The sequence below is a fragment of the Cynocephalus volans genome, chromosome 10 (assembly GCF_027409185.1).
Source record: "Cynocephalus volans isolate mCynVol1 chromosome 10, mCynVol1.pri, whole genome shotgun sequence".
In the NCBI taxonomy this organism is placed as follows: Eukaryota; Metazoa; Chordata; class Mammalia; order Dermoptera; family Cynocephalidae; genus Cynocephalus; species Cynocephalus volans.
The window spans coordinates 106,038,530-106,050,283 of record NC_084469.1 but is presented as its reverse complement, the minus strand read 5'-3'; the positions used below and the strand labels follow the sequence as shown (position 1 = coordinate 106,050,283).

The 11,754-nt window shown below is 42.8% G+C and overlaps 1 protein-coding gene across 1 annotated transcript in view; it reads left to right on the top strand.

Moving 5' to 3' along the window:
* Positions 1-10,904: 10,904 nt before the first annotated feature.
* ADGRE3 (adhesion G protein-coupled receptor E3) overlaps positions 10,905-11,754 on the top strand; it is a 46,417-nt gene continuing 45,567 nt past the window's right edge. Inside the window, exon 1 of the mRNA XM_063113080.1 lies at positions 10,905-10,929. Coding sequence (XP_062969150.1) covers positions 10,905-10,929 — 25 coding nt within the window. The remainder of the gene's footprint in view (positions 10,930-11,754) is intronic.

The window sequence follows — 11,754 nt, the reverse complement described above, 5'->3', positions numbered from 1 at the left end:
GTGAGGTGTTGGATATGTTCATCAGCTTGATTGCGGTGATTATTTCAAAATGTCTATGTATACCAAAACAGCAAATTGTACACCTGAAATATATGCAATTTTTATTTGTCAATTATACCTCAATAAAGCTGGAGGCAGAAAAAAAGTAAAGAGATTGGCAAGACTGATCGCATTTTAAATGTGAGAAAATAAAGATGGGTAAAATGAATCCAACTGACACCAAATCACAGAGACAACATATCTTAAATATTTGTTAGATGGATGGATGGGTGGATGGATGAGTGGATGGGTGGATTGGTGGATGGATGGATAGGTAGTTGGGTGGGTGGATGAATGGATGGGTGGCTGGATGGATGGCTGAGTGGGTGAATAAATCTGAAGACCAAGCTTCCTAACTCCCACTTCCATGCACCTGTAACTAAATTTAGCTTATTAACTTAATGAGTATATTTAGACTTGAATATTCAAGTGTGATAAGAATATAAGAATAGATTTAAGGTGATATATAAAAAAAAGAACTAGTTAATAGCTCTGTAGGATTTCTCTCAGCTCTTCATACCCTGAAGATTTAGACCTTCATTCATACCTGAGTCCTGCTTCATAAGCCCAGCACTTGAAGCTAGTTCGTATTTCTTACTCCTTAATCTTAACAGAAGGGGGCAGTATGGTGTAAAGATTTAATAGGATTCAACCATCATTATCATCATAATCATCATCCATAAAATAATATCGATAACAGGCAATATTATTTGAGTCTTGCCATGAACTAAGTATTTCTAAATCTTGTCTCAGAATAAAATCAGAAAGAGTTAGAAACCTTGAATTGTTTTCTTCCTGTTTGATTTTGGTGACATAACTAAATGGGGGGTGGGGATTGTGTTAGGTCAGGTTCCCTGGGAGGGGACTGGGTGCTCATGATTTCCTGAGAATGCTCCGGGGAAAGGGGGGGTGAGGAATGCAGGATAGGGCAGAGGAAGGAGTTGAACAAACGTGGATGAGCTGGAGTCAAACTTCAGCCTGATCCCATAGAGAGCCCTGGAAGATGAGACACCACAGAATTGATCCTGTTCCACTTTGAGACAAGGCGCTGGCCTTTTGTATCCCCCATCTCAGACAGCCATGCTCTGCAAGATACTCCCTTAGGATGGGGGTCATAACCTCTTAGAGCAACTCCTGTTCAAGGAGAGGGCAATTCTCTGGAACAGGGGACAGCTGTGAGTGACAGCAACCAGCTCACACCAGCTGGAATGTGGGTCCATACTCAGGAAAGGGAATGAAGTTAGGGTCCCCTTTTAACACCCCACTTGTACTTGAGAGCAAAGAAATACATCAATGCAATTAACAAAATTTTATTTTATTTCCTTTATTTGTTTAAAAAATACATTTTCATAGAAATAGTTCTAGGGAATAACAGGGAATGGCATCTGGGTGAGGCACCAACAGCATCCTCTGTGGGCATCTACACCAGCACTTACATGAATTCAGCCTGACTGCCAAGCCGAATCCTTGAGATGATAAAGAATTAAGAATCATGCAGACTAAAGGGTAAAAAGTTCCCATTAGACAAGAGGAAGAAGTTTTCAAGATCTGTTGCACAGCAAGGTGATGACAGGAATGTATCGTATATTTCAAAATTGCTTCAAAAATAGATTTTAAATGTTCTCACTGCAAAAAAACATATGTGAAGTAATGGAAATGTTCCTTAGAATCAATCCACAGTGTATACATATATCAAAACATAATATTGTAACCCATAAATATGAGTATGTTAAGAATTAAGATTTAAATAAAATTAAATTTTTAATTAAAAAATTAAATATAAAATTAAATTAAGTTAAGAATAAAAACTTAAACAAAACCATGAGGAAATTGCTCGCTCCCATTTCATCAAGTGATGATGTAATGTGGCTTAAGGGAAATCATTGTTATCATTCTGAACACTTCGAGGTGAAGAGGAAGTAACGTTCACATTCTCTGCAGCAGCCTTTGAGGCAGTGGGTAAGTGTGCCCCAGAGAAAGGTTTAAGCAATGCAGCGGATGCTCCTGGTGCTCTGCCCAGGTCCCCTTGACTGGTGCACCCTCCATTTTGCTGTCAGGTTTTGCAAGCACCCCAAGGGACAGCCAGCAGCCAATGACTGTCACAGAAAGTTGTACAAAAGCCTTGCCTCAAGATGGATCAACTCCATGGTGCTCACTCCACAGCTCCCCATGGGATTAGGCTCAGGCTAGACTCCTGCTGACACAACCTCCTTGTTTAGCTTGATTCCCTGCCCTATCCTGCTTCTTCAATGACCTTCTTCCGAGAGTTGCCCCAACAAATCATGTGCATCCCAACCCCTACCCCCAACAAATCATGTGCATCCCAACCCCCTCCAAATCAGGTGCATCCCAGCCCCCCAACAAATCACGTGCACTCCAACACTTCCCCCTCAACAAATCATGTACAGACCAACCCTCCCCCCAAAAATTCAGGTGTATCCCAACCCCCACAACAAATCATGTGCATCTCAACACACCCCCCTCAATAAATCATGTGCATCCCAACCCCTCCCAACAAATTATGTGCATCCCAACTCCTCCCCCCAACAAATCTGATTATAGGCAAGCTGGCCTAAGACAGCCACACTATGAAGGAATTTCTATCAATCAGTATAGGCTACCTTTGGAGCTGTCATAAAGGCTGCCTGGGAGGAAATACCTGTTTGGGGTCATGAAGAATTAGGTGAGATAGAGAGAGAAAAGAAAGAGGGAATAGCATGTGCAAAAGAAAAAGATTCCACAAGAACAGGGGTTTTTGTCTGTTTTGTTCACTATTTTATCTCTTGTGCTTCCTGGGGGGAGCAGAGAGGTTGAGCCTGGACTCTGAAGCATGAAGACACCTGGAGATTCCTACTGTTGTAAGCCAAGCAGTCCCCTATGACCTGGGGGCCACTTGAAGCTAGTCAGGAACTCAAAGTCACTTAGAGTACCTACTTCTTTTTTTTTTTTTTTTTTTTTTCCAAAAGATGACCGGTAAAGAGATCTTAACCCTTGACTTGGTGTTGTCAGCACCACACTCTCCTAAGCGAGCCACGGGCTGGCCCCTTAAGAGTACCTACTTCTAAGAGTGACTGATAACTACTCTCTCAGCTGAACTTTATGCCCATTCATTCCTTTAAATCAATATTTATTGAGCATCTAATGTGTGCCAGACCCCAGGTGAGGTACAGGGACTACAGGAATGAATAAACCAGACAAAAATCCTTGCCCTGTGGAGGTGGCCTTCCAGTAGGGGATGGAGACAGTAAACAAAATAAAGTATATAATAAATCATTTTGTACATTAGAAGGTGGTGGGTTCAAGGGTAGAAATTACAAGGTAAAGGGGATGAGATGTGTGTGTGTGTGTGTGTGTGTGTGTGTGTGTGTGTGTGTGTGTGTGTGTGTGTAAGAGAGAGAGAAAGAGAGAGACCAAGAGATGGAGAGAGAGAGATTTTAGGGCAGTTAGGAAATGCCTCACTGAGAAAAGGACATTTAAGCAATGACTTGAATTGAGGGAGTGAGACTTATGGTTTGATGCAGGTATCTGGGAGAAAGCATTTAGATAGAGAGAACAGCAGTACAAAGGCCCAGAGGTAAGTGTATGCCTGACATGTTCAAAGAAAGGCAAAGAGCTAGCATGACTGAAGCAAAGAAGGTGAGGAGGAGACTGGGAGGAGATGAGGGCAAGGAGGTGGTGACAGGGCAGATTACATGGAGCCTTGTGGGCCAGAATGGAACTTTAGTTTTTATTCTGAATGAGGTGGGAATCACGGGAGGGCTCTCAGCTATGGAGGGACAGGATCTGACTCACATTTAACAGGATTACACTACCTCTGAAATCTGGATAGTATATTAAACATCACAGCCTGATTGAGATGTGCCAGGGGGAAGCAGAGAAAGCAGCATTTCCTCCCTGAGTCTAGGGCATGAGTTTCAGGCATAGAAACCAGCACAAGGCAGTGGAAAGATTGTTCTTGGAGGTCGACACTAGCAAAGATAGTTACTGACAGTAGGGTGAAAAGTCTGTGATGGATGGATACATGGATGGAAGAATGGATGGGTGGATTGATAGATGGAAGAATTGGTAGATGGAAGGATGGGTGAGTATGTGAATGGGTGGAAAGCTAAGTAGATGGATAGATGGAAAGGTGAGCGGATGGATGGATGGAAGGATGGATGGGTGGATAGGGTTCATTCAGGGGCATCTGTAAGGTAAGCCCGTGTGAAACTCTCAGAGATAACTGAGAAGACACTTTTAGAATGTCTGCTTTCCAATAAGAAATACCCTGGATTTTTATGCTGTAATAATTTGGTTACAGAAAGGAATTATAATCTTATTTTGTCAGCATGGGTGGAAGACAAGGGACATTTGGCTTACACTTGTGTGCTCTACTAAGCAGTGGGAGGATGGTAGAGAGCCAGCAATGGCTTCTGGTTCCTTTATGGATGCTTTGAACCAATGCGGCATCACCATACTTTTGATGAGCCAGAGAATGATATCATGCAAAGGCAGCTTCTCAAACTTGAGCATCCGTCCGAATCACCTGGAGGATCTGTTAAACACAACCCAGTAGGCTCCACCCCAAAGTTTCTGATTCAGCAGGTCTGGGGTAGAGTCTGAGAATCTACATTTCCACAAGTTCCCAGGTGACGCTGAGGCCGCTGGTCTGAGGACCACATCTTGAGAAATTCTGATGTAGAGAAACATGGACATTGAAACATGGACATCAGTAGCTCTGAGTTGATAGTAACTTACAAGATCCTGAATGTGAAGAAGTTTCAACAATATCTTAACCAATGTATTTCCCACTTCTAGCTTCCTTTTCATGCATGCAAAAGAGTGATATACGATAAGAACTCATTTCTAAGTAAATTTACAATAGCCCATTCAATAAAAATTAAAATTTCTAAGGAATAAGAACATTGTGTCATAGTTTAATTGTTAGATGTAGTAGTACATAAAATAATAGTGTATCTTAAATGGATGATTCCTTAGATTTAATGAAATATGGTAGGAATGAAGAGGATGCAGATGCTAACTCTAGCTTAGGGGTAGGGTAGGACTTGTCAAGGAAGGGTGTACTAAAAAAAGCAGACTTGAAGGACTTGGCTGGGGACAGAGCAGAGAGGGAGAAAGGACATTCCAGGTGGTGGGGACTACATGTGCAAAGGTCTGAAGGCTGGAAAGAGCATGTGGAGTTCAGGGAACAGAAAATGGCTCAGCGAGGGTAGGCACCTTGAGGGAGAAGGCTGGGAGATGAGGTTGGAGAGGTGGACTGAAGCCAGACTGGAGTGGGCTTTATGCACCTACTAAGTGCATTTAGCCTGTAAAATATCTATGGGGCTGTGAGGCGGAGATGTAATGGGCTTAATTCATGTTTCAGAAAGCTCTTCTGCCTACAGGGTTGAGAATGGAACAGGACAACCAGTTAGGAGACCGTTGCAGTTATCCTAAATCAGAGATGCCTGAGATACAGAGAGGTCGAGTAACTTTCCCAAAGTCACACATCTAATAAGTGGCAGAGCCAGGATTTGAACCCAAGCAGTCTGGCTCCACAGCCAGCCCTCTGTCTCCCTTGATCAATTCTTGCCTCTACCACCCCAGCCCTAGAGGACCACTAGGGAGAAAGAATAGAAAGCCTCACTGCATGGATGCTGAGCCAGTGGGATGTTGAGAGCCCAGCAAACCTACTATGTAGTACTCATGGCCTTGACAATCCCTAGAGACAGCTCATTCAACCATGGTTCAATCACCCTTAGGAAGTCCTTTGTTTTTTGCCTCACTCACACTCTTCTGTCCAACTGTCTCTGGAGTTGGCTTCACTTGTGTCCACTTCTTCACTTCTCTTTTATATTCAATCCATTCCACTCTGACTTCAACTGTCATCATCATTACCACTACCACCACCATCACCTCCACCTCCACCATCACCACTTCCACCATCACCTCCACCTCCACCATCACCTCCACCTCCACCATCACCTACCACATCCACCATCACCTCCACCTCCACCATCACTTTCACCTCCACCATCACTTCCACCATCACTGCCACCTCCACAATCACCTCCACCTCCACCATCACCACCACCTCCACCATCACCACCTCCACCATCACTGACACCTTCACCATCACCTCCACCATCACCATCACCTCCACTATCACCTCCACCTCCACCATCACCTCCACCTCCACTATCACCTCCACCATCACCTCCACCTCCAACATCACCTCCACCTCCACCTCCACCATCACCTCCACCTCCATAATCACCTCCACCTCCACCGTCACCACCACCTCCACCATCACCTCCACCTCCACCATCACTGCCACCTTCACCATCACCTCCACCATCACCTCCACCTCCACCATCACCTCCACCTCCACTATCACCTCCACCATCACCTCCACCTCCACCATCACCTACACCTCCACCATCACCACCACCTCCACCATCACCACCTCCACCATCACCTCCACCTCCACTGTCTTCACCACCACCATTATCACCACTGCCAACACTGCCTTCATCAACATCAGCTTCCCCACATCAATCACCATCACCACAGCAGTCACTGTTACCATGATCACCATCATCACCACCATCTCTGCCACCAACATAACAATAATGTCCCCACCCCATCATTACCACCATCAACTGTCATCACCATCACCACCATCACCTTACCACCACCATAAGTACTACCATTACCACCATCACCACCATAATTGCTGTCATCACCACCACCACTACCATCTTCACCACTGGAACTGCTCTTGCAAAGGATACCAACAACCATGGGATGATAGCCAACTTATGGAACCAACCTAAATGCCCATTGACAGATGACCAGATAAGGAAAATGTGATATATACATACAACGAAATACTACTCAGCCATAAAAAAAGGATGAAATTCTGCCATTTGCAGCAACATGGATGAGCTTGGAGAAAATTATGTTAAGTGAAATAAGCCAGACACTCATAAGTGAGAGCTAAGAAAGAAAGAAAGATCTCCATAAAGCACACTCCAGAGTCATAGAAGAAGCATCTGATTGACGATAACAGAGGAGGACTTGATCACACCTGTCTCAGTACAGGCCAGATCATCCAGGCAACAAACTAACAGAGGAACAGTTAATCTATCAGATGGAGAGAGCAAATCTATGGTTATTAGAGGTGAGAAAGGGGGAGGAGAGGGAAAAGGATAGGAGAGGGGCAAGGGGAAGGAGAGATTGGATAAGAGGCATAAAGAATAAGTATGACTTTTAACAACGAATATGAATATAAGAAAAAAGAATAAAGAAAAAATACACTATGACAATAAAAGAAAGAAAGAGAAAGACAGTGAGAGAAGAAAGAACAATCACAATAATACAGTGAACTTTCAGAAAGACAGAACAGACATGTGGTTACTAGAGGGGGGAAGGGGGAAGGGGAAGGAGGGTCAGCGAGAAAATGATTAATGGACGCAAAGAATGATTACGTATCGTAAGGATGAATATGCTGATTATCCTGATTTGATCATCACATATTGTACGCAAGTATTGATAGTCAACTTTGTATCCCACAAATCTGTATCATCAATTATGTTTCAATAAAATAAAGAATACCAACCTCCTTGCTACTCAGTCCTGTGGATGTTTTTCAGTCTTCATTCAGTCCGGTCTCCTTCATTGCCTCCCATGACACCATCCTCTACTCATTTCCCCCCATCTCTCTGGCTACTCTTGCCCTATCTTCTCTTTTAACTACTCCTCTACTCCCTGATTTTTTAAATGAGTTACTCAGGGTTCTGTTTTCACTCTACAGTCTCTCCCTAAATGATTTAATTCATTACCATGGCTTCAATGGTCATCTCTTGGCTGTGGGGGAAAATCCCTCTCCTTTGTGATCTAGACTATATACATACAATGTATACTAAAATCACAGCACAACAAAATCTACTTATCCAAAACTGAGTTCTTTCTGTCCCCCAAAACCTGCTTTTTCTCCAGTGCTCCCTTTCTCTGTAGCAAAGTAGCACTGCCATCCACCCAGTCACCTCAGCTAAAACAAAAACCACTGGGCGTTAACTCCTCCCTCTCACTCAGCCCCACCCACCCACCCACTTCCAGGTCCCATAGATTCTACTTTTTAATTTTTTTCTAATTGGCATCAACTCATTCACTCAGCAATAATATCATGGGAAGCAAGACAGATAAGAGACTTCTGTGGAGTTTATTTCCTAGAAAAAAAGAGACAGTACCAGAAACAAATAAACTAGATAATCATAGATTTGGATGGTACCATTAAATGAACAGGGTGATATGAATGAAGGTCATTATGACAGGATTTCCTTTACACAAGGTGATCAGAAAAGGCCAGTCTGAAAACAATTTGGGGGCTGAAACCTTAAAGACAAGGAGACAGTGTTTCCTCCTGGTGGAATCCATGGCTTGAGTCACCCCAAAAGCAGCAGCAAGGGAATTCTCACAAGGTAGTGCCCCCCAAACACTCCTGAGATAGGGCCAGTTGAGATTCTAAGAACAGAAACACTAAAAACTAGGTTGATCCATCCAAAGCATTTATTAGGGGAATACAGAGGGGGCTGCAGTGTATCTTCCCAGCAGACAGTGAGACGAGGGATGCTCTACCTAGGTACGTCTGCATGAGGGGGTTGGGCTATGGAGTTTACATGAATGTTTAAGGAATTTGGCTCAGGGCCACAGCTAGTTTCTTTCAGTGTTTGGGGCAGCGACCTAAACACCTTTATTGGTGCCTGGGTGTGTTCAAGCCTGCAGGAGAAAACATGTTGCTGGCCAAATCACAGAACAGTCAGAGCACTCTGTATTTCTCAGTTAGAACAGAGAAAAAAAAGTTGGGGAAACTAGGAGACAATAAAGGAGAAAATATGTGACTATGACCATGAAAAGCATTCTAGGAAACATGAACAGCATGTGCAAAGGTCCTAAGGTAGGAAAAAACTTGATGCTTTCAAAGAACAAAGAGAAGACCTCTGTGGGTGATGCACAGGAAACATAGAGGAATCACAGCAAATTAGGTTAAAGCCACAGATGAGAAAAAATCATGTAAGGGCTTACTGGCCATAGTAAGAAGTCTAGTTTTTATCATAAGTAGAAAGAGGAATTTCAGAAGGGTTTTAAGCAGAGGACTGATGAAGTGTGATTTGTTTTGAAAGATAACTCTGGCTGCTCAGTTGAGAATGTTTTAGGGCAGAATAAAAATGGGAGTAGAGAGACCACGTAGACGATGTTGCAATAGGGCATTAGCTCTACCCGGATTATTTTCCAAATTGGGCCTCTATATCTACACCTGCCTCCCCCATTTATAAGACACCCAGAAAACATCTCCTAAACACAAAGTAATCATATCACACCTGCTTAAAAAGTCTTTAGCAATTCAAATTTCCCTCAAACTCCTCTCCAACACAACTCAGAGAGAGAAAAGGGAAAAAACTTTAGGGCGTGGCTTCCTACTTGGGGGCCCGGAAATAAATGACTCTAAGATGCTTTTCCATATGTTATGAATGGAATCCTCCATCTGTGTTTTTGTGATACCTTAACAAGGATTGTTGTTTGTTTCTTGAATGTTGGATTTCTGGGATCATTGGATGTTTATTTCTTGGATCTTTGATTATTAGATGTTCAAAGAAATACCACCTTGCCAAGACTGGACTATGAGGTGGCTCAGCTTTGTATAGGTTATACTTTTTTAATTGTCTGTTTTCCTCACTGGACTCTGAGTTCTATGAAGGAAAGATTGGATCCATTTTATTCACTGTTGTGTCTCTAGAAGGTAGCACAGATTCTGTCACTGAGTAATATTTGTCAATAAATATTTGTTGAAGGTAGGTGTATTAGTCCGTTTCTGTTTCTTATAACAAAACACTTGGAACTAGGTACTTTGTAAGAAAACTAAATTTATTGCTTACAGTTTCAGAGCCTGGGAAGTCCAAAGTCCAGGGAACACATCTGGTGAGGGTCTTCCTTGGTAGTAATGCAGGGGTCTCAGTAACACCATAGCATAAAATGTCAGAGCAGAGAGGGAGATAGTTCCTCATACACTCTCCTTTTAAAGCCCTCTGAACCATGCCGACTGTTCCAAAAATGGATCAATCCATTCACCAGGGTACAGTCCTCACAATCCAATTACCTCTCCAAGGTCCCACCTTTCAATCACCATAATAGGATCTCCTACCCTCAACAATTGCAGTGGGAATTAAGCTTCTAATATGTGAACTTTTTTATTCAATCAATCCACAACAGTGGAAAAGATTTAGAAGCCTTTTCTCCCAAATCCTGCGATTAGTCTGGATTGCTCCCAAATAAGCAAATAACATATCACCTTCTATCGGACTTTGAGAACCCAGAAAGAACTGGTGAGTGCCATCTGCCAGGGGAAAAAAATCCCAAGATTTGTGAAAATGACTCCCCTATAAACTTTAGATACCAACACAGATATCCTAAATCCTAGCTTACCCAGCTCAAAACCACAGGGTTATTTAAGACTTATTTTAACCCCAAAGGCATTTTCTGCTCCTCAGTCTATGCGATGTAACTAAAAGTCATGCCTGTGCTATGATGAACTGATTCTGTCATTGCAAAGGCCATCGACAATAGCTAGGAAGCCCATCACCAAGGAAGTATATGAAAACAAGTGCAGAGAAGATCCAAAAAATAAATAGTAAAAAGCAGAACCATGGGTCTGATGATGAAAGTGGTGAAGATAATCTCTTTTCTGATAGCAGTTTCCTAAGTCTGCTGACTTAAAATGCATATGTCAATTCTCATGAGATTTCCTGAGCTAGGAGGGGTTGGCTGGCTTAGCGCACAGTGAGGAGCTTCTAGAGCTGGCTGGTGTGGGTACCTGCACCACAGAAATGAGAAGGCCACCGCTTCTTCCAGGTAGGTGTGACCATGACAATACTGTGCCTTAACCTACCCCTAATCAGGGCCTACGTGGCTCCACAGTGAGCTGTCTTTTTCTTCTCCTCTTTCCTCTGCTCTGAACACTCTCTCCTTTTCCCTTTGGATGTTGGTTTCTGTCCTCACCAACCTGCTCAAACTAAGTTCTCAAATATCCCTAACATTTTCCTGATGGTCAAATTCAATGAGTTGTTCGTCTTCCTCTTTGTGAGTTTTGTTTTCTAAGATATTCTCTCCTCCTTGGTAACGTCTGTGACCTAGCACTGCCCTGATGTTTTTTCTGCCTCTCTTGCTATCCTTTCCTTCCTCTTCTCTTTTCTTTTCCTGTTCCAAGAATATTAATAATAACAACCAACACTTTTGAGTACTCACTGTACACCTCGAGTGTATTAACTAATCCTCACGGAAGCCCACATGAGGTGGGTTCTCTTTTTCTTTATCCTTTTGAATTTATTTTTTCTTAATTGATCCATGATGATTGTATATATTTATGGAGCACAATGAGATATTTGAGTACATTTACACAGCGTGCAATGATCATATCAGGATATTTCACATTTTTATCACCTCAAACATTTGTCACCCCTTTGCATGGGGCACATTCAACATTCTCTCAACTAGCTGCTTGAAGTTATACAGTAATTTGCTCTTGACCATAGTCTCCCTATATTGCTATAGAACACTATCTTATTTTTCCTGTCTCTGTACAGTTTTGTATCCATTAAACACGTCCTCCCCATCCTCCCTGCCCTTACTAGCCTCTAGCAACCACAATTCTACTCTACTTCTATGAAATAAGCTTTT